Below are 24,821 nucleotides of genomic sequence, written 5' to 3' on the forward strand. Positions count from 1 at the left end.
AAGAGACACAAAATTTTGGGAATTTTCTGTATATCATTGCATACTGTATCTGTATCTATTTATACAAATACCTAATGAATAAACTATTAAATAAAACAAAAAATCCTATACATATTTGTGCTCCTCTTATTGGTCTAATGGATAACAAACTAACTAATTTTTGTTTCTATGTACAGGTTTCACTTGACTGAGGTGTATGGTCCAGATTTAATCCATCAAACTACTTTCAATGGCTGTGATACAATCTTGGACATTGAATGGCTGTGATGCAATCTCATATATTCAATGGCTCTGATGCAATCTTGGACAATCAATGGTCCTGATGCAATGTGTCCACTATCTTGGACACATAAAAGAAGACTCTAGAAGTCTTCTGGCTTTCTAAAGTGTTGTCCGTTCATTTTCTTCTTCTTTTTCTTTCATCTTTCTCTTCATCTTCATCTTGAACTTGAAGCTTCAGAGATGGCTCCATGCCAACATCCCCCTCAAGTTGGGGGGAAGAGTCATAACACCCAACTTATCCATGAGATCTCGGTGAGAAGCCCCACAGAGAGGCTTGGTAAACAGATCTGCAAGCTGATGGTAAGAGGGAACAAAATGAAGCGAAATCAGACCAAAGAGAAATTGTTGACGCAGGAAGTGACAATCCAAATCAACGTGTTTCGTGCGTTATTCCGAGCGATATGAATAGCTATCTGCCTATCAGAATGAAGTGGAATAGGCAGAGAGGGAGGAGTAGAGAGGTCATCCAGGAGGCTCACTAACCAAGTAAGCTCCGTTGTAACTCGTCTTATCGATCTATACTCTGCTTCGACAGAAGAGAGGGAAATAGACATCTGTTTCTTTGATTTCCATGAAATAGGAGCACCTCCCAGTGTAATAAAGAAACCACAAACTGATCTCCGACTGTCCTTGCAGAAAGCCCAGTCGACGTCGCAAAAAGCAAGTAGATCATAAGAGGGCGTAGATGATAGAAGAATACCTTGGCCTGGGTCTTCCCTAAGATAACGAAGTACCCTCTGAGCAGCTGAGAAATGTGAAAGACAATGCTGTTGCATGTATTGACTAAGGCATAGAATGGCATAGGAGAGATCAGGTCTAGTATGAGTCAAAAAATTCAATTTTCCAACTAAATGCCGATATTCAGTGGGGTTGTCCAATAAAGGTCCATCATCAGCTTGCAACTTCATGTAAGGGTCAAGAGGTGAGGATACACTTGAACCAGTGCAGTCAAATTCCTTAAGGAGATTCATAGTAAATTGTCGTTGACTGATAATGAAGCCTGAGGCTTCCCTGATTATTTCCATACCTAGAAAATAGTTGATATCACCCAACATTTTGACTTGAAATTCAGCATTAAGAAAGTGAGTAACATCAAGAATTTTGGAAATAGCATCACCTGTGAGTAAAATGTCATCCACATACACTGAGATAATAGAAATAAGACCACCAGTAGTCTTAAAAAACAGAGAATAATCATTTAAAGAACTAGTATATCCTTTGAAACTCAAAGCTCCTGCAAGTCTAGCATACCACTGTCGAGATGCTTCCTTAAGACCATACAAAGACTTCTTGAGAAAACAAACATGCCTAGGTGAAGGAGGTTCCAAACCTTCTGAGAATCTCATATATACCTCCTCTTGTAATTCACCATGTAAAAATGCATTATTGACATCAAGTTGAGATAGAGATAGATTTTGTAGGCTCATTAGCAAGATCAAATAGTGGAAAAAGAGTCTCACCTGAATTAGGAATTTTGGCAAAAGGGTAGTACTCTTCATGAAACTTTACATTCCTAAAAACAAACACTTTCCTGGTTTCTATATCCAGAACTTTCTACCCCTTTTGAGTCTGAGAATATCCCCAAAAAATACATGTTTTAGCTCTAGGTTGGAATTTGTCTCTCTGTTGTGCTAGACTAGAAATAAAACATAAACATCCAAAACACTTAAAATTGTTGTAGGATGGTCATTTTTTGAAAAGAACTTGATATGTGGATTTGTTCATCAAGACCTTAGTAGGCAGTCTATTAATGAGATGAGTGGCAGTGAGTATACACTCACCCTAGTATTGAATAGGAACTTTAGACTGGAAATATAACTCTCTTGCTATTTCCAAAAGATGTCTATGCTTCCTCTCAACAATTCCATTTTGTTGAGGTGTAGCTACACAAGATGTCTTATGAATGATCCCTGTTGATTTGAGATAAGCAACCTCTAGTGATCCTTTTCCAAGCTCTAAGGCATTATCTGATCTTATCCTTTTAACTTTTACTTTAAATTGTCTTTCCACCATTGACAAGAAATCTTTGAGAACTGGAAATGCATTAGATTTAGTTTTCAGGAGAAAAGTTCATGTCTCCCTACTATAGTCATCCACTATGGTTATTAAATAAGAATAATCATTGTAAGTAGCTTCCTTGAAGGGACCCCAAGTGTCAATGTGGATTAATTCAAATATTCTCTGTGTTTTGATGAAACTCAATGGGAAAGGTAGTCTACTTTGTCTAGCTTGAGGACATATAGGACACACATAATTTGAGCAAGAAGGAAATTGAATGAAACTTAAGTTTTTCATTGCTGGAAAAGGTAGGTACCCTAGTATGATGTGCCACAATCTTACATTAGAAATAGTATTAGCATGCACACCAATAGAAGAAGTATTACATTATGTATTGGACACTAAAATAGAACTAGGAACAATTTTGGTAGCTACTGCCTTTGAAACTGAAACTACTTCCCTAGGAACTGTGGAATTTCCTCTTTTTTGAATAGAAAAGACTTCCTTGACTTGACTTGGCTCTAATTTAGTAGGCTTGAGTAGATAGAGTCCATCCCCTACTTCACCAAAAACTTGTTCCTTCCTCAAGAAAGAGTCCTATAACACACATCTAGTAAGAGTGAATAAAAGATCACATTGAAGTTGCACACACAATCTATGAACTGAAAGTAAGTTGTATTTAAAATTTGGGACAAGCAAGACATTATTCAGGGTCAGATTAGGGAGAACATAAACACTTCCCATATGTGTGACAGAAATTTTAAAAGAATTGGGCAAACTTATATTCAATGGTGCAGGCAAGGGCTTAAGAGTTAGAAAGGAATTAGGATTAAAACACATATGTTCTGAGGCCCCTGAATTAATGATCCAGGTGCTAGTGTTATATACTGCAAAGCATGATTCTGAATATTTTAAAATAGTACCAGCCATGGCATTGGCATTGACAGCTGAACCTGATGAGTTTGAGTGGCTGAGTTTCATTTCCTTTAACACCTGCTGGACTATTTCATTGTATTGTTCTTTGCTAAATTGATTTCCCTAGTTAGTGGTGAATTGAGTTGATTGAGCAGTAGGTGTGGAGTTTATGTTCTCAGCTTCTTCATTTCCTATAGCAACATTTTCTCTGATATTGTGTCCATACTCTTTGGACTTGGTGAATTCAAAATCTTCAGGGAAACCATGAAGTCTGAAGCAGTCATCATGTACATGTCCTATCTTCTTACAGTAAGTACAATAAACATTAGAGTTGTATTTTGCTCTCCTCTGTTTGAACCTCTGGCTAACTCCTCCTCTTGTAGGTTTAGCAGCATTGTGTCCATTCAAATGAAGACTGTTTCCTCCCTTGTTAAGTTGATTACCAGGTTTGTAGTTTCCCTTCATTCTCCCAGAAACTATAAAGGAACCAGAATCAGTTGGGATGCTGAAAGCAGTAACACTAGCCTCTTTTTGATTTTCATCTTGAAGTAGCAAAGAATAGGCAGCATCCATTGATGGTAATGGATTCATCATGATAATGGTACTCCTAGCTTGAGCATAAGCATCTTTGAGGCCCAAAAGAAAGTGAATTAACTTTTGATCTTCTAGTGACTTCATTAGCTTACCCTTACCATCACATAGACAAACACAAGTGCAATATGAAGCAAGGTTAAGAGAATCTAGCTCATCCCATATCTTTTTAAGCTTGGTAAAATACCTAGCTATGTTATTGTTACCCTACACTATGGTTGATAATTCCTTCTGAAGTTGATGGAGTTTAGCTCCATCCTGCTTTCCAAATCTTTATTCCAAACTATCCCATAGCTCTTTAGCTGTTTTCGAGTAAATAACACTATCTCTAATATCTAGAGACAGTGCATTCAAAAGCCATGCTATTATCATATCATTTACACAACTCCATTGTTCATAATCTTTAGATGTTGGTTCTGGTGCTTTAATGCAACCATTGATAAAATCTAATTTCTTCTTTGCAGACAAGGCGATGAAGATTGATCTTCTCTATCCTGAAAAACCTCTTCCATCAAATATAGAGTGAATGAGATTCATCCCAGGAGAATCTGAAGGATTGATGTGATATGGGTGGACTACATCATAAGTCACCATGGTGTTATTTGCAGTATCAGCAACAGATGCAGCATTGTCACCCATTTCTGCTTAGCCTTTTGTGAGTAAGGTGAAGCTGTGACAACAGTAATGAAGATGATGATACAGAAATTGAGAGGTGGATCAAGATTACTGCTCTGATACCATGAAGGAAATCAAAATTGAAGAGACACAAAATTTTGGGAATTTTCTGTATATCATTGCATACTGTATCTGTATCTATTTATACAAATACCTAATGAATAAACTATTAAATAAAACAAAAAAAATCCTATACATATTTGTGCTCCTCTTATTGGTCTAATGGACAACAAACTAACTAATTTTTGTTTTTATGCATAGGTTTCACTTAACTGAGGTGTATGGTCCAGATTTAATCCATCAAACTACTTTCAATGGTTGTGATACAATCTTGGACATTGAATGGCTCTGATGCAATCTCAAATATTCAATAGCTCTGATGCAATTTTGGACAATCAATGGTCCTGATGCAATGTGTCCACTATCTTGGACACATAAAAGAAGACTCTAGAAGTCTTTGGCTTTCTGAAGTGTTGTCTGTTCATTTTCTTCTTCTTCTTCTTTCCTCTTTCTCTTCATCTTGAACTTGAAGCTTCAGAGATGGATCCATGCCAACAGAGAAACAGATATAAAGATAGAGAGCTTTTTTTGGTAGTGAGGCAAAATGAAAAAAATAGGGAGAAGAAAGAATGGTTGTTGAGGATAAATTTTTGGTTGAGAGAAGTAGTTTTGTGATTTGATCTTTTAATTTTAGAGAGAAGTTTGCTCAAATCATGTAACCCAATTTTGATTCGAAGACAAATAAATCAGTCCAGAGAATCATTAAACAAAAAATGGATTTGAACATTTATTTCTTTTTAATATCCTATAACCCATTTTTGATTTGATCTTTCAATGAGAGAAATTTTCTTCTTCTTCTTTTCAATTGGTATGTTTGTTGTGGGTTGTTTGAAGAATAAGCAAATTTTTTAAAAAAAATAGAGTGAGATTGCAAAAAAAAATAGTGGAAATCTATAGGTGGTGCCGTGACGGTAAGCCAGCGAGCTAATTTTCTTTCACAGGAAATGAGAAGCGGAAGGGGATATTTTTTTTTTCTGATTATATGTAAAACAAATTTAATTATTTCCTAAAATTTTATTTCATGATATGTCTCGACCTCTCACACTCTTAATATGGGTGATTTACACACATTTTTCCAACTCATCAATTTTGTTGTCGGAATCTTGATCAACAATTAAAAGAATTTAAAATATTGAGTTTTTGAGTAAATAAAAGAATTTAAAATACAAATTCATATGAATTCGCTATTTTGCCTTATTATAATATTAGAAGAAAGGGGAAAAAATTAGTACAAATCATGTTCACACCCTATATAATATGGTCCCCGCAAACATTGATGTGATCTATATAGAGGATTACTACTCCCATCTGACAAAGACAAACAAAAAAGCTCTAGAGAAGCCATGAGAGTAGCAGCTCACTCCAATCGTTTCTGGTTCCTTCTCTTCATCCTCTTCTTCTCCATCTCCCTCTCCTCCATTTATGGATCCGTAAGCTACCTATCTAATATTAGATACGCATGTCTTCGCTATTCTACGTTAACAGAATCGATATTCTTTTGATAATCTGATTTTTTTTTATATATTTTGTGCAAATGCAGGAAGATGATTGTGTGTACACTGCATACATCCGAACTGGAAAAATCATAAAAGGCGGAACCGATTCGATTATCAGTTTAACTCTGTACGATGCAAACGGATATGGTATTCGAATCAACAACCTTGAGACTTGGGGTGGGATTATGGGCCCGGGTTACAACTATTTCGAGAGAGGAAATTTGGATATCTTCAGTGGCCGAGGCCCATGTTTGACGGCGCCGATCTGCAAAATGAACTTGACTTCCGATGGAACAGGTTCAGGCCATGGATGGTACTGTAACTACGTTGAGGTCACCGTCACCGGAATCCATAAGAAATGCAGCCAACAGTATTTCGAAGTGGAGCAATGGCTCGCAACTGATACGTCGCCTTATGAGCTCACTGCCATTAGAGATCTATGTAAGAAGACCAAGTTTGATGACCGTCGGCCGGTTACCGAAACTGAATCCATTCCACAAGTTTCTGTTATTTAACATACTTTTCTGTTTTACCCTTGTGAGTGTGAAATTTATCAGGGACAAGAATGGTATTTCAAGAGTGTCATTGATGATTTAATTTGATGTAGTGTGATTATTGTGCGCTGGAATAACAAAGGAGCCTTTTTAATTTTGTGAACAGTAGGCCGTATTGCTTTGGATTTTTATCATTATTTGTGTCCTACTGTGTTTTGTTTAGAATACTTGCACCGCCTCAATTAATTTATGTGATAATTTTTATTTTTTAAGAGAAAATAATTTAAATTTAATTAGAAATTTGTGCATGTAATCTTTAAATATTTTAAAATAAAATTTAGATATTTATAAATTATATAAAATGTATTATAAGTCACAATAATTGATAATTCAAACTATCTAAAAGATATATAAAAAATTTATGGTCAAAAATAAATTTGTTTGAAAATTAAAATTCGAAAGTTGTCATGTAAAATGAGACAGAAAGGAGTATTATCTTTAGTGTTGTTATTGTTTTTGTTAATTAGTTGCCATGTTTTTTTTATTGTGTACCTATTTTGATTTGTACTTGTGTCGATATTTGAAAATCTTCGAAAACAACTTTTCCACTTCCAAAAGCAAAGATAAAATATGTGTATATTTTATTCTATTTAAGATTCCACTTGTGAGATTTTGAGTATGTTATTGTTGTAATCTCTCATGAGGGCTATATTTTCCAAAATTAATGATTTGCCCCATCATTAGTTTCAGATCTATTTATTAGATATAAAAATGAAGATATTATAAAATTAAAAATAAATTTGTGAAAAATAAATGGAATATTTTGTAATTAAAAAAAAGAAGGAAGTAAGTCGAATTAGGTCATGCACCAACAGTGTTCACATACTATAGTAATGTCCGGTAGAAAGTCCGAGCAGATTTGTCACAACTTTATAAATATGAGGGAACCATATAACTCCATCGTCCGATTTTCAAGATATTTCCATATAAAAAAGTTCCTTGACAAAGTCAGACACAATTATTAATAAACTATTTCGGTTATTATTAAATGTATGATCTTACAGTACGTACATTTCAAATAAAATGTTAAATTACTCGTGTTTTAATTCTCTGGAAAATCATATAACTAACAAATTGAAATGAATTTAGGATTAAATCGACAAAGTTTCTTTATTTTTTAACCTAATAACTCGGTCAAATAATTGCGCACCGGCATCTAAGAAAGGACAAGAAAGAAATTTTCTGAGATTTTTTGGATTGATTTATCGATATTTTGATCATTGCTAAACAGACAAGTGGCCGCTTCACACGTTCTTTGATCTAAAAAATAGAAAATGTAATCTGATTGGGAGGACCCTTTCAAACACGCAATAAGAGGACCTTTCATATTTATTTTTATTTCAAGAATTTATGAAAAATCAAAATTCTTTGATAAGATGTTTTCTTCGACGTATAATATCCTAGTTGCAATAATACAAATTTTGTTTCAGAAAAGAAAACGTCGTTTGGTAACTGCTAATTTTAATAATTATTTAAATTATCACTGTATTTAATAATTAGATCTCAAATTAACATTATTTATGAATTTTTTTTATTAATTATTGTGGTCAATGAAGAGACTAATTAGAAAGTCTTCAGTTATCTCATGAAACTATTGTATTTCATTTCATATATAAAGATACAAGAGACGATAAAAGGTAGGTGAAGTGACTAATTAGATTCCAGGAGCTGTTCCAACTACCTCTAGTATTCATTTATTATTTTATCAAAAAGTTATAATGAATTTTTGAGGGTGGAAAGATAATACTCATTTTTTATTTGAAAAATAATCTTCATGTCACAACGTAACAAATTTTATTTAATTATAATGTAAAACAAATATACATTCAGAAAAATTCAAATAAAATAATTATAAATTCACAAAGGCATCAAAAGTAAATTAAAGACATCCTGTGAGGTAATTCAACGTTGAACTTTAAGAATAAAAGTGCAAACATGGTGTGCTTCAAGGACTAGGAATATCATTATTTACAGCCACGTCAAATCCCGTTTAAATAATGTGAGTTACGCTTCTACTGTTAATATTTTTTTTACTAGAGACTAGAAAAAAACATCTTATAGCGAAAGTGATGTGACTATTCACCCACTCTATATTTGACATTATCGTTCTACTCAACAACATGACAACAAAGTCAAACAAGCAAAATCAATTAATTAACACATACTTCGAGAAAAACACCTTAAGGTTTCAATAAATTCAAAGAAAGATAAAACAATTTTTTTTTATTGCATTAGGGTTTCTCTAGAATGGATCTCTGATAGAGGATGTACTAAAACTTTGACGAAAAATTGGAGCTTCTAAAGGGATTTCAAGTTTATTGATCTAATACCTGAAAAAAAAATATAATAATTGTGGACTTGAATCAAGCAAGGGGTAAGAGCGATGCGACACCGAGATGGAGAGAGATTTTTGCTTAGAAGGGTAAAAAAATAGTGTTGCAAAAAACACACAGCAGAAGCATTTCAGAATCATATTGATTTTATGAATTATAGACAATTACCACGAATACATATCTGAAGGAAATTGGACGGATCACACCCACGTGGGTCAATCGAATCCATGAGAGATTAAATATATCATTATGTATTATATGTATTAACAAATATTAAGGGAAAACATATTTATTTGCATGAAAAAGACACAACTATTTGAATAATTGCATCCTTTTAGACTTATAAAAGGTTTCTGTTAAAAAGAAACAAAACATCTTTTCATCACTAAAATCAGAAAGAAAAAGTTCCCTCTTCCTTCTTCTTCTCCTAACTTTTTTTTTCTAAATACTTAAAGTGATTTTCTTTGATTATGTAAATTACTTTTATATCCCTTATATTTTAACTAAATTCCCAAACTGTTTTTTTTATTCTTTTAACCCTAAAATTCACACTATTTTCCTCATTTAAGCACTTTTATCCAAACACTCAACTGCTTATTTATAAAAATAACTTTCAACACTTTAAAATTCTAAAAATATTTCATACATAAAAATTATTTTTTTTTAAGTCTATTCAAATGGGCCGTATGTAAACTCATATGGCAGAAAAAAAGAAAAAAAATGGTGGCTGCCTCAATGAATGTTGTCGAAAGAAAAACAAATGTGAATTTTTTTTAAAAAGCCCTCAAATCTTGTCATGTTTTTTTATTGTGTGCCCATATGGTGGTCCCTCAATTGAAGTTGCAATCAACATCTTTCTTGTCCATTTATTTTTTTAGGGAGTGGTTTACATTATAAAGAATCAAGTGAGAATTTATAGCTTCACTCTGTTTTCGTTTAACAATAATTTTTTTTATTAAAGAGATTAAAAAAAAAGTTGTTGCACTCTGATTTTGTTTAAAACATAAATATATTGAGGCAAGTTGATGTCTTTAAATATTTTTTGTTTGCTTCTGCATTTTTTAAGTCTCATTTGTTGAGATTATTAAAAGTAACTTTTCTCAATCCTTGTGAAAATTTTTTGCGACAAGAAAGTGGGTTTGTGTTAACTCCATATTTTTTGACAAGATAATTCTTTGTTATTTGTCAGATTAAAATTAGAAAAAAAAATGTTTGGACTTGTTGGTGCTTTGATCGTATGTGCTACTATTTCGTGAGTAATAATACTCAGTGAGTCTCTCCTGTGTGGAGTACTTTGACGTGGAATGGCCGCACATATTTGTCCCAAATTACCATAAATTTTGAGAATACATCGTAATCTGTTTTTTTTAAATCTCATATAAGACTTCTTTTATACAAATTGTCACGTAATTCTTTTGTTACATGGATAGTCCTCATCATTTTTTTGAATGTGTTACAGAAAATCATGGTAATGATAAGGACACCCAGACGAGTTTCCACAAAGCAATAGAAGAATAGGTTGAAAATTTGGATTGACAATTTAGTTAATCTTTCGCCAGAATCCAATGTTCAAGATGATGATCTTACAAGATTTGTAAAACACATAATGAGAATTAACAAGTTAATTCAAGAAGTTGTGTGGATTGGGGATTTATTAATCGTAGAGAAAAAAATATATGGCTTTGTGGTCTGCATTGCCTGATGATTTTTTAAAAAAATTGCTTGACAAATCTTGGCATAAGTTACATCTCAAAAACTCGAGATCTTACAAATCATTGGTCCAATATTTTATAGATAAATACATTGACTTAATAGTTAAGAAGATTATGTGTCATTCTCATTGGCTACCTATAAGATATAAATTGCCTTTGGACTTGCGTATAGATTTCATTTTATCCATTTTTGTTCACAAAGAGATATAATAGTGATAATATGTATTTAGTTAGTACAATGATTGTTTATATGTGACATGACTTATATGAATTTATAATATAATTTTTATGTTTATTATTATTATTCAGTGTTTCTACATATGTTATAAAATTTATGCATATTTAATCTTGAATTCATGTGATTTAAGATAAGTGGTTCTTAGATGATTGATTGTGTTAGATTTATGACATATTAGAATTCGGAAGATGATTGGGAACTTTGTGAACTTTTGAAGCTGAACCTAATGTGAAACGAATATTGACATAGTTAATTATCTTAAAACTAATTATGTATATGAATTTAGGCTATAATTTGTACATAGTTATCTCACGTTACTTTATACTTGTTTAATCAGTATGTAAAATGCTGCAAAAAAATATTGTTGTAGAGCTTAACAAAGGTTATAAGCTTAATAGTGATAACTGTGAAATATGAAACATGAAAACCAATTATGTCCTGAAAGAGCATGAAACTCTTGAAACTCTAAATGTGTCTATGATATTCCCTGAAAATAGTAATACCCTCCAACATGTGAAAGTCTCAAATAATCCTACAGTTAATCACATGGAGAGAAACATATTCTGCTCCAAAGTTTTATTGCAATGTGGCTAAGCTTAAGTGCTATAATTGTAAGAACAAGGAACACTTTGCGCATGATTGTCTTGAGCCTAAAAATGTACATGACCTTATGACCAATTTACATAGTGATGTAAATATTTCTTGTTCTGCTTTTTTAACTGAGTCACTTCCTATGTGGATTATAGACTCGAGAGCTACCGAACATATAGCAACAGAAAGAGATGCTTTCGTAGATTACCGACGAATCCCTCAAGAATCTAAATGGGTGTATGTAGAAAATAACTCCAGAGAGGAGGTTAAAGGGATTGGTACTTGAAAACTTGAAATGCGTGGTGGCCGAACTTGCTCCTACATGATGTGCTATTTTCCCCATCAATTCGTCGTAATCTAGTCTCTGTCCAAATATTGATTAAGTTAGGATTTGATTTATTCTTTCATGAACATGGTATGGATATGTATTTGGAGAAGACAAAATATAAAACTGGTTATTTTTATGATCGGTTCTTTGTATTGGACATTTGTCAACGTCCCAATAATAATGATATTAGTTTTTTCTTATTTACATCTTCTAATTATGAGAATGATGTAAGTACATGGCATGCTAGGCTTGGCCATTGTCATAATCCGAAATTCGGGTGTGATGACACTTATCCTTTTCCACCGGACAAGTCAGCCTAACCCTCAAAATGCAGAATTAAAAGCGGCAACAGTGTAAAAATAAGTAATTTAAATGTCAAAGCGAAAATCTTAATCATTACAATTCCCCCCCCCCCCCCCCACAGACTAGTTGTCACATATACAGGCCTTCTAAAGTAACAAACTGAAGTAAATACAAGCCTCAACCTTTGTATCTCAAATAGATCAAAGTAAAAGATAAAGAGGAATAAGAAAGATGGTCGGCATCAACAGCTACCTCTTGAATCTCTTTAGTAAGCGGATGAAAGGTGAGAGAACGAAATCACTGTCCGGGCTCAGAACCTACACAAGTGTAGATAGCAAGGGTGAGTACCACCGACACAGTACCCAGTAAGCGAACAACTAATACTAAAGCTAAACTAATAAGACACACCTACTCCTATCATACCATCCAACCCCCAGACTACAACCTACACAAAAATCAATCAGTTGAACAGTTCTAACAACACAATATAAGTATACATATAAGCCTCCACAATAGTACAACTCAAGTATTCACATAGGATCTCCACAGTCAATAATACAGATCAAGAGATAGCAGGGGTAAAAAAGTCTAAAATGGCAAAGATGTAAGAAGCAATAAAATGCAATGCAATGTCACATATAGTGATGCATGTCTGTCCTAAATGATACACATCTGCTGACGAGCAGGCCAAAACCCATGAGGGCTACACATGGACCATTTATCCGTCGGAACCATTTTCCTTCGGCATAATCATCGAATCAAATTCTATCTCAAAGTTCAGAGAACCAATGAAAATAGACATTGTCCATGTAACATACAATGATGGAATGATAATATCAACAAATCACAACTCATATCACAACAGTATGTTCAAATATTTACGACAAGTCAAGTATCAACTCATATCGAACACAACAAGTATAAATCCTCTCATGTGTCATCTATGACCCCTTGTTTCTATATCAATTTGTTTAAACATCAATTAACCTCAACTAGTCCTCAAAATCACTTTCTATCACTTATAAACACATAAAAACACTAATACATGATCCTACAAGCTTAGACATCGGTTTAGAAATTTACTTTTCTCTATTTCGATCTCGAACTACGCCCGAATTTGAGCTTTACCCTTATGTCGATATTTCGAATCAAGATAATCTATTCAAATAAAAAATCCCAATAAGAATATTGTCTAACGATACCCAATTTGATATTTTTAACACCGGTCCAAATTGACTCGAACAACCCAAAATATCGAATTTTGAAAAACGAACATAAATTCAAAATTTTTTACATGAAAATAATCCTCGAGGTATTTAGAAACTAATATTGAAAATCAATTTGAGTTTGGAGTTAAAATCAACCCTCAAACACCCATATAAGAAAATGAAAAGTTCTTAGTGAAACCTCTCAATTTGAAGCCTTTAAATCATGAATTTGAAGTGAAAATCACGTTAAAATCTTTGGGTAATGAAAGAGTTTAAGTCAAGAATACTTACTCACACCAAAATTATCAAATAGCCCTTTCAAAATCGCTTAAGCCGAGCTTCTAGGGTTCAACAATGGAGGAAATGGGATAAATCCCAATTTTTGGAAAATTTCAAGTCTACCCAGGTGTTGCTCTTTGCGATCGCAACACCCTCCCCCGTGATCGCAGTGAGAAATCTTTTGGTCAATTCATTAATTGACAGTAGCAATCGCAAAAAAATCATCGCAATCGCGATGACCAATTTAGCTAACCCTTCGAGATCGCAACTAATCTTACGCAATCGCGAAGAACAAAAGTCCCTACACCAGCTATCAGCAAACAACAACAAAATCACCAAGTCTACATTCTCGGAATCAACCCTTAAGATTCGTTCAGAATCTCAAGTACACAAACCTTATATGCTACTATACAAATTTCGATATGCTGCACTCAATGGAACCATCAGAATTCGAATTTGAGGTCTTCTTGACCCAAAACTCAAAAGGTCACAATTAAACTAACTTAGGCTTCTAAAATATCAAAACAGACTCGGGACCTCTAAAAATTCAACCAAAACTTTTTTTAGATCAAAAACCATTCCTCAAAATCAACGGAGTCATTGCAATTGCATTCTGAGCGTCGAAACTCCTAAAGTTGACCAAAGTTAAATCTTGGCCTAAAATTAATTAAATTCTCAATTCAAGACCTCAAAAGAATTCTATTCCAAGACTCGTAGTTCTAGTTGACCTAAAATGTCACTTTTAAATACTTAAAGTTTATGAAACTCAAAATTTCCAAAACCCAACCTTTTTATAGAATTTTCCCAAAATCCACACTCGATACAAATCAGAAAAGACTCGGGGCAACTAGAGGGCGGGGTAAAATGATCATTTCGTGAAAAATTCAAAAAAAATGACTATCTAGTTCATTACATCATCCACCACTAAAAACAATGTTCGTCCTCAAACATAAAGTAAATGAAGTACCTAGAGTCTCAAAAAGCTGAGGGTATCAGGCACACATATCGAACTCCATCTTCCAAGTAACCTCTCTAACTGTACGATGCTTCCACATGACCTTTATTGAAACTATCTCCTTTGTCCTAAGCTTACGGACCTATCTGTCAAGAATGGATATGGGCTCCTCCTCAAATGTCAAATATGAACCCAACTCTACCGAATCAAGGAAAATCACATGAGACTCATTTGGAATGTACTTTCAGAGCATGGAAACATGAAATACCATATGCACAGTTGACAAGATAGGTGGCAAGGCTAGTCTGTAAGCCACCTCTCCCACTCGCCCAAAACTCTCATATAGGCCAATGAACCGAGGGATAAGCTTGCCCTTCTTCCCGAACTGCATCACGCCTTTCGTAGGTGATACTTAGAGCCACATATGGTCACCCTCCATAAACTCTAAAGATCAAACTCTCCTATCTGCATAGCTCTTCTGCCTACTCTAGGCAGTCAAGAATCTACCTTGAAATATACGAACCTACTCCGTAGCATCTATAAGCAAATTCGTGTCTAGAGAATCCATCTCTAATGAATCGAACCACCCAATAAGAGATCGACACTGCCTACCACATAATGCCTCAAATAGGGCAATTTGAATGTTGGAATAATAATTATTGTTATAGGCAAACTCTGCTAAGGGTAAATGTTGATCCCACCTAGCACCAAAATCATTAACATACGCTCGAAGCATATCCTCCAACATCTGGATCATCCACTCAGATTGGCCATTAGTCTATGGGTAAAAGGCGATACTCATATCAAGCCTAGTATCCAGACCTTCCTGTAAAGCCTGCCAAAAGTGCGAAGTGAACATTGAAACTTGATTTGAAATAATGGATACTAGGAATCTATAGAGTCGAACAATCTGACTAATATACAACTGGACTAGCCTGTCAGTCATATACTTCACCTTAATTGGAATAAAATAGGTGGACTTGGTCAGTTTGTCATCCACCACCCATATAGAATCATAATAACCCACGGTGGGAGGCAACCCACAACGAAGTCCATGGTGATCATTTTCTACTTCCAAGTGGGAATATACATCCTCTAACTCACACTCCCAGGCTGCTAGTGCTCACACTTAACCTGCTGTCAAGTTAAACACTTGGACATGAATTCTGCAATATCCCTCTTAATCCCACACTACCAATAGTGCTGTCTAAGATCATGATACATCTTCGCCACACCCGAATGAATAGAGTATTTGGAATAATAAGCCTCCTCTAGAATCAATCTGATCAAATCGCCCACCTTGGGTATACAAATCCGGCCCTCAATCCTCAAGACACCCTCTGAATCAAGTCTAGCCTCCTTGGGTTTACCCTTCAACACCTTGTCTCAAATAAGACATAACTTTTCATCATCAAACTGCCTCTTCCAAATCTACTCAACTAAGGAAGAGCGGGCCTCAATAGAAGCAATAGATCCTCCACTCTCCTCCGAAACTCACAATCGGACAAGGCTATTGGATAACCTCTAAACATTTCTATCCAAGGGTCTCCTGTCAACTTATCGCCATGAGACTTCCTATACTAGGAGCCTTCCTACTCAAAGCATCGACCACCACAATGGCCTTTTACGAGTGATATAAGATAGTCATTTCATAGTCTTTTAATAGCTCTAGCCATCTCCGTTATCTCAGGTTCAGATCCCTCTAATTAAAGATGTACAGGAGACTCCTATAAGCCCTGTGATCTCACGAGTTGTCAGTCACTTAGAGGATTTTATCAACCGTGATTGGTGAACACCTCATAATGTAACACCCTAATTTTCGTTTAATATTTTCTTCTAAAAGATTGCCATGTGATTCATGTTATCTATGAAGTTCTACGTGAGTAGTGGCGGTTGGAAATAGAATTTCAAAAAAAAAATTCAAAATATGTTGACTAATTGAGATTATAAAAAAACTATCTTTTACTTCGTAAGTGGCATCCTCCCAAAGGGGATGCTACACATAATTCACCAAATATAGGTAATGATGCCACAACTTCAGTACAAACACAATCTCTGCCAACTCTAAGTCGTGTGTATGGTAGTTCATCTCATGAGCCTTCAACTGTCTAGACGCATAAGCAACTACCTTCCCTTTTTGTATTAGGAGCCTACCTAAACCAACACCGAAAGCATCATAATACACAGTAAAATCCACACCCTCATCGGGTAGGGTCAATACAAGAGATGAAGTCAACAAGGTCTTAAACTTTTGAATGCTCGCCTCACACTCATCAAAACAATGAAAGACTACAGCCTTTTGAGTCAGTCTAGTCAAAGAAGCTGCGATGGTGAAGAAACTCAACATAAAACACCGATAATAATAAGCCAATCCCATAAAAATCCAGATCTCGGTAGGAGAAGTAGGTCTAGTCTAGTCCCTAACTGCCTTAATCTTGGCCGGATCCACCCTAATACCCTCCTTGGACACTACGTGCCCCAAAAATGCCAAAGAGTCAAGCCAAACTCATATTTAGAGAACTTTAAATATAAATTCTGCTCTCTCAACTTCTGAAGCACCGATCTCAAATGACAAGTATGATCCTCCTCTATCTTAAAATACACCAAGATGTCGTCAATGAATATAATCACAAAGGAGTCTAGATATGGCCAAAACACCCCATTTATCAACTTTATAAATGTTGCTGGGGTGTTAGTCAACCCAAATGACATAACCAGAAACTAATAATGGCCATAACGGGTCTGGAAAGCTGTCTTAGGAATGTTCAACGGCCTAATCCTCAACTGATGATACCCTAATCTCAAGTCAATCTTAGAGAACACGGCCGCTCCCTGAAGCTGATCAAACAAATCATCTATATGAGGAAAAAGATACTTGTTATTGACAGTCACTTTGTTTAACTACCTATAATCGATGTGCATCCTCATAGATCCATCCTTCTTTTACACAAACAAAACCAATGTACCCCAAGGCGACATACTAGGATGAATAAACCCCTTACTCAACAAATCCTGCAACAGGTCCTTCAACTCTGCCGGAGCCATTCGGTAAGGTAGAATAGAAATAGGCTTGGTGACCGGCTCTAAGTCAATAAAAAAATCAATATCTCTATCCAGAGGAACTCCTGAAAGATCGATAGGAAACACATCGACAAACTCCTTAACCACGGGAATAGACTTTATGATAGGTAACTCAATGCTAGTATCCCGAATAAAGGCAAGATACGACATATACCCCTAATCAATCAATCTCTAGGCATGAAGATAAGAGATGCCCTTGATAGGATAGGAACCACTAGTACCCTTCCACTCAACTCTCGAGGCACCAAGTATCGCTAAAGTTACTGTCTTAGCATAGAAATCAAGAATAGCATAATAAAGAGAAATTCAATCCAAAATAATTATGTCCACCCAAGTATCATACTCGGCTAAAGAAATAGGATGAGATCGATACACTCAATCCACCACATAGGGCTCACCCATGAGTGTGGAAAATAAATAGGCATGGGCATGCAATCACAAGCCAAATAAAATTCAGATGCAAAATAGGCATACACATAGGAGAAAGTAGATCTAGGATCAAATAGCACAGATGTAGGTTAGTGACAGATTGGGATGATACTTATATTGACTGCATCTGAAGCCTCAGCCTCAGGTCTCCCCAAAAAGGCATACAACTAAGCTCCCCTATCTCCACCAGTCTTCATGGTGACTCTACCTCCACCCTGTGGTACTATAGCTCCACCAATACCTCTACCTGGTGTACGACCTCTTCTATTCGCCTGAGACGTTCCTTGACCGCGGGATGGAGGCGCTGTTGCTCTCGCTGGAGTAGAATGACTGCACTATGGATTAGTGTAAACTTATAGTTGGATATAAAGAATCATATGGCCAAGATACCCGCAACCATAGTAAGATCTTAATATACTTTTGTGCTAAACAGGATGAACTCATCTGACTACCCTGGCCCATCCGCCGCTGCTGTGATCCTTGGTGATCCTTACTTGCACTATATAATTCACATGGTGTTTGACCACCCTTAGAAGCTAGCATGGAAGCATGAATTGGTCCTCTATGCTAAAAGGAACCACCTTCTCTATAAGAACCTCGACCTCTATATGAGGTATCGAAAAAATTGACTAGAAATATGGGCCCTCTTGGGGTCCCTGAACTCCTCTCTTTCCATCAATTTTGCCTCCTTAGGGGCACCCACGATGGACTGGAAGGAAGCCCCCTCTCAGGCAGCTCAAAACATCGATGTACAAATAGAATAAGCTAGCCCTCACATAAATCTGCAAACTCGCCTTGTCTCATCAGGAAGGAAGGCCATAGCATATCTCAATAACTTGTAAAAACGGGTCTCATACTCAACAACTGTGAGGCCTCAAATTCTCAAATCGTAACCGACTCTCCTCCCTCACACTCCAAGGGACGAAGCGGTTATAGAAGATAGTAGCAAACTCATCCCAAGTAATCTGTTGTGACCCTATTGGTTTGGCACTCAAATACACCCTTCCCCACTCTCGAGCTCTCCCACGCAACTAAAATATAGCATAACGGACCCCATGTATCTCGTCCAACCCACTGTCTCTAATAACTTCTTACACGTAGTCAGAAAATCCTGTGCATCCTCAGTCTTTCCACACTGAAACTGTAGTGGGTCCATATTTTGGAACCTCTCATATAGACACTACTTGTCATCTGTCATCATAATTATGGGTTCATCTAGAGCTCTTTCTCGCTGTGCTCCATCTTTATCAACTATAAGACCCATGGATGGCTGACCCATCAGACCCTGAACTACAGGAGCCTGATGCTACTCTAGAGTCTGTACTCCAACTTTGGTCTGTGAACCCTGTGGCATACCTGCAACACCTTGAGTAAGGCCCTCTATCACTCCCAACATCCTCAATAAAGTATCCCAAAACAATAGCACTACGACCTTGGGAAGGACCTTTTCTCCACCAATCTTAAATGTGGATCTAAAGAAGTCTCTTATCACGACCCAAACTAGGGCTAAGTTGCGACATAATGATCAGGATGTGATGGACCCCAACCATAAGCCATCTTAGCATACATCACATACATAAGGTAAAGAATAAGATAAATATAAGAGAAAGTAATCATCTTAAAAGGGATGGGACTAAGGGATAAAATTAACCAATCAACGTCTGCATGGACTACATCACCTTATCGTCTAAATATGACTCTAGTCTAACATTTAACGAGGGCTTAGGACAAGCTCTTAGTTCACCCTATCAATAAAATAAAGTCAAAACAATAGTAATGTGAATAAAAGTCATGTCCTCGATAGAATGAGGACTCACCAACTTCTTGAGAAATCTATGGCAATCACTACCACGAGTAGGATGATCGTGAGTGTCTTTCATCCTTACATTATGAGATAATATAGTCAAAATATGTGTTAGTATATTTGAATGTACTAAGTATGTGAGGTATGCATGAATAAGTAACAGAACGTAATTAATATGCCATAAGATGTATGACCAATCATAATGAATATGAGTAAATCTTAAAAGAAATTTAAAACATAATAAACTCTTGGTCAATGCATATCTTTAAAACTTTATCATAAACTCATAACTTGACATCTCATAACTTAACTCCAAATTATGTGAGATAGGATTATTAACTGACATCTAAGACCATGCGAGCTATTACAGGAAATCCAATGACTCCTGCATCATGACAGGCCGATGACTCCTGCATCGAAATAGGTGAGGCTACCTTTCTATGGCATACTCCAAAAATAACTATTCAACTAGTCTATGTGGATCCACTAACTAAGTCGTGAAGGTAACCAATGCGGGCAACATAGTTTGGGACTTTAGGTTGCTACTAGGATTTTCTTGGGTAACTAACTACGTTATCGGACTGAACCCCACCTAAAATCCATCTCGATGCTTAGTCAATATTCCAATGGAAACTCATAAAAACATGATCATAACATAATCGGTAAATATAGTAACTGCCTATCAATCCATCTTTAAAACATATTAGGAATAGCTATCTAACTTAATAATTCATAAGAATACATAACTTCAGTGAGAATTGTACTTATCACCATCTTAAACATGCTTATGTGAGAATTGGACTTATCATACTATAATAACATCTTTGATCTTAACTTTGATCATCATCATAACTTCAACCTTAAAATCATAATCTCAATTGTAAGTCATTTAACTCATGATCAACTCAAAAAATCATCTTTAACTTCTAATCATAACTTAAAAATAGCTTTATGCTTGGGCATATAACTCAACATAAAATCATGCAATTCATATGAGAACATGCATATAATGATCATTGATAATATCTAAAAACGGAGTGAAATCAGCCCAATGCAATTTATCAAAACTAGGGTTCATAATCAATTATAAATTGTTTGGAAACTTGACAAATCTTTAGGACTTCATGGATGAAAAAATCCCATGAATCAATCCCTACATACCTTGCTTGAATTTACTAAGAATTTAAGAAGAACCTTGAAGAAATCTAGAAACCGTAGCTTGAATTTGGGGAGAAACTTTGAGAGACTTGAGAGTTCTTGCCTTGGGAAACTTTGAGAGAATGAATTGAATTGGAGAGGAATTTGAAGAATTGAATATTTATAGACTTTGAACTTGGCCATAAAAGTGTCTAGGTTCATTGAACTGAACTTAGAAAAAGACACAATTACCCCTCATCAAACTACGAATCACTTTTGTAGGTCGTCTAAGGGATGACAAGTTGTCTAAATGACCCGTCCTACAAGTCTGGAAAAAGGCCTAAAAATTGAGTCTCTAAAGTTTTAGAATGGATAATGTTTATGGCCTGTCAACTTGTCTACAAATCATCCTTTTAGCTCATCCTGCAGGTCCCAAAAACCTTCAATTAGAGAGTCTCTGAAGTTTGGTTATGAGTCATTTTTATGGCCGTAACAACTTCTACAACACGTCTTGGTAGGTCATCTACTTGGCCCTGAGGAATCTTTTGGAAAAGGCTTCTGAAGTCATTTTACGAGAGCTTTCTATGGGTCGTCTATTAGAGAATGGACCGTAATCATGAGTCATAGGACCTCCCTTTAAGATTGGTCCTAACTAACCACCACAACTCCCTCTACGACTCATTTCTATGAGTCGTGGGAACTTCTTCGACTCGTAGAGACGGTCTTGAACTTGGGTCCAGTTCAAGATTTGAGAATTTTCTTTTTGTTTTGACTTTCTGACTTACGAGGCCTACAATATCTCCCCATTGGATGAGATTAAATTATCATAGAAAGTTTCCTATGAACATGATGACATCTTAAAAATGCGTGGAACATGAAAACTTTAACTTAACAAAAAATCATGACTTTAAAATCATTTTTTTAATGAACATGCATGCATATAAATGATAGAGGAGGAACTGAATACGTAAGAGTTCCATTAGTTTAAATAAGAACAACGTACTACTTTAGGCTTGAGTAGAGGAAAAGAGGTACGGGTATCATTCCATCATATTGCCTTCGCCTCCCAAGTAGCACTTTTTACCTTTTGATTCCTTCATAACACTTTGATGGACACAAATTCTTTGTTTCTTAACTTCTTAACTTAACGGTCTAAGATTTCCATCAGAACTTCATCATAAGTCAAATTCTCCTCAATACTTACATCTTCTAATGGCACAATGGAGTTTGTATCACCCATGAACTTCCTCAACATAGACACATGAAATACCGGGTGAACCATAGCTAACTCAAGTGGCAAATATAACTCATAAGACAATTTGCCAACACATCTCAATATCTTATAGGGTCCAACGTATCTAGGATTAAATTTCCCTTTCTTGCCAAAACGCATTACACCCTTCATGGGCGAAACCTTTAAATAGACCCAATCATCCACCTTAAATTCAAGCTCTCTTTTCTTAACATCGGAATAGGATTTTTGATGAGTTTGAGTCATCTTCAACCTCTCCCTTATGAGTCTTACCTTTTCCATAGAATCTATCAACAAATCTGGACCAACCAAGTCCATCTCACCTACTTTAAACCATTCCACCAGGGATCTACATCTCTTCTCATACAATGTTTCGAAAGGAGCTATTTGGATGCAAGAGTGATAACTATTATTATAGGCAAACTCAATCAATGACAGGTGTTCATCCCAACCTTCTTTAAAATAATTAACATTTGCCCTTAACATATCCTCTAACATTTGGATCATTCTTTCAGCTTGACCATCGGTTTGAGGATGAAAAGTGGTACTTAGCTTGACCTTTATACTGAGACCATTTGAAATGACCTCCAAAAGTGTGAAGTAAGTTGTGTAACTCAATCTGATATGATGGACAAGGGCATACCATGAAGCCTTACCAATTCACGAACATACAACTTAGCATAATCTTCAGCACCATATAAAGTCTTAACTGGTAGAAAATGAGCTGACTTGGTCATCCGATCTACAACAATCCAAATGGAATCATGTTGTTTTTTAGTACGCGGAAAATCTGTTACAAAATATATATTCACATCTTCCCACTTCTAAGTAGAAATACCAATGTCTTGGGATAGACCTCCCGGTCTTTGATGCTCAACTTTAACTTATTGACAAATTTGACACATAGCTACAAACTCCGCTATATCCTTCTTTATACCATTCTACCAATACACTTTTCTCAAGTCATGATACATCTTGGTGGAACCCGAACGAATCGAATATTGGAAATTATGGGCCTCATTCAATATTAACTCTCTCAACCCATCAATATAGGTACACACAACTGACCTTGGTAACGTAGTACACCAACTCCCCCTTAGGAGAAAGCCTCAATGGCTTTTTTAGCGACCGACTTCTTTAACTCAACCAATATTGGATCTTGGTCTTGCTTGGCCTTAATATCTGCTATAAAAGATGATTGTGAACCATTATGAACAAGAATACCTCCGTTATTAGAGTCGACCAAGCGCACACCTAAATATGTCAATCTATGAATGTATTTAATCAATTCCTTCTTATCACGCTTAACATGTACAACACTACTCATAGACAACCTACTTAGTGCATCAGCAACTACATTTGCCTTCCCCAGATGGTACAACACACTCATATCATAATCCTTCAATAATTCAAGTTATCTCCTTTGCTGAAGGTTCAAATCTTTTTGCTTAAACATGTACTGTAAACTCTTGTGGTTGGTGAACACATCCACATGGACACCTTAAAGATAGTGTCTCCAAATCTTCAAAGCAAACACAACCTCCGCTAGCTTAAGATCATAGGTTGGATAATTTCGTTCATGCACCTTAAGTTGCCTAGAAGCATAGGCTATTACCTTACCATGTTGTATCAGCATACAACCAAGACCAACCCTTGAGGCATCACAATATACCACGAAACCATCGGACCCTTCTGGCAAGGTCAAGATAGAAGCGGTAGTGAGACCATGTTTCAACTCTTGAAAACTCTTTTCACATACTTCCAACCATTGAAATTTTACCTTCTTTTGAGTCAACTTGGTCAAAGGTGACAAGATTGATAAAAACTCTTCAAAAAATCTCCAATAGTATTCGGCTAGGCCCAAGAAACTCCTAATAACCAAAAGAGATAATGGTTTAGGCCAATTCTTAACCGCTTCGATTTTTTAGGATCAACCGTAATCCCTTCACCAGACACAATGTGACCAAGAAAAGCCATCTCCCTTAACCAAAACTCACATTTATTGAACTTTGCAAATAGTTGCTTGTCTCTTAGAGTTTGCGACACAATCCTCAAGTGATTAGCATGCTCCTCCTCAATTCAAGAGTAAACCAAAATGTCATCAATAAATACAATCACAAATATATCTAAATATCTCTTGAACACCCTATTCATTAAGTCCATGAAAGTCGCAGGAGAATTGGTCAAACCAAACATCATGCCTAGAAACTCATAATGGCCATACCTCATCTATCCTTATAATTGGATATTTATTCTTGATGGTTACATTGTTCAATTACCGGTAGTCAATGCACCTACGTAGTGAACCATTCTTTTTTTAACAAACAATACAAGAGCATCCCATGGGGATATATTTGGTCTAATGAAACCCTTGTCTAACAAGCCTTCAATTGATCCTTCAACTCCTTTAATTCCATCGGATCCATTCAGTAAGGAGGAATAGAAATAGGTTGAGTATCTAGAAGAAGGTCTATACCAAAATCAATCTCTCTTTCAGGAGGGATACCGGGTAAATCATCGGAAAACACATCCGAAAACTCATTTACAATAGGGACCGACTCTAAGATAGGGGCTTCAGAATTTTCATCCCTAACCCTCAC

The 24,821-nt window shown here is 35.7% G+C and overlaps 2 protein-coding genes across 2 annotated transcripts; one reads left to right on the top strand and one right to left on the bottom strand.

The window, feature by feature from the left end:
- Positions 1 to 608: 608 nt before the first annotated feature.
- LOC129891908 (uncharacterized mitochondrial protein AtMg00810-like) lies at positions 609 to 1,628 on the bottom strand. Its single transcript, XM_055967392.1, has one exon. The coding sequence runs from the start codon at positions 1,626 to 1,628 to the stop codon at positions 609 to 611; it is 1,020 nt and encodes a 339-aa protein (XP_055823367.1).
- Positions 1,629 to 5,795: 4,167 nt separating this feature from the next.
- Positions 5,796 to 6,674, top strand: LOC129887393 (PLAT domain-containing protein 3-like). Its single transcript, XM_055962475.1, has 2 exons — positions 5,796 to 5,951; positions 6,062 to 6,674. The coding sequence occupies exons 1-2, from the start codon at positions 5,865 to 5,867 to the stop codon at positions 6,530 to 6,532; spliced, it is 558 nt and encodes a 185-aa protein (XP_055818450.1). The 5' UTR covers positions 5,796 to 5,864; the 3' UTR covers positions 6,533 to 6,674.
- The last annotated feature ends 18,147 nt before the right edge of the window (positions 6,675 to 24,821 follow it).

The sequence above is a fragment of the Solanum dulcamara genome, chromosome 1 (genome assembly GCF_947179165.1).
Source record: "Solanum dulcamara chromosome 1, daSolDulc1.2, whole genome shotgun sequence".
NCBI lineage: Eukaryota > Viridiplantae > Streptophyta > Magnoliopsida > Solanales > Solanaceae > Solanum > Solanum dulcamara.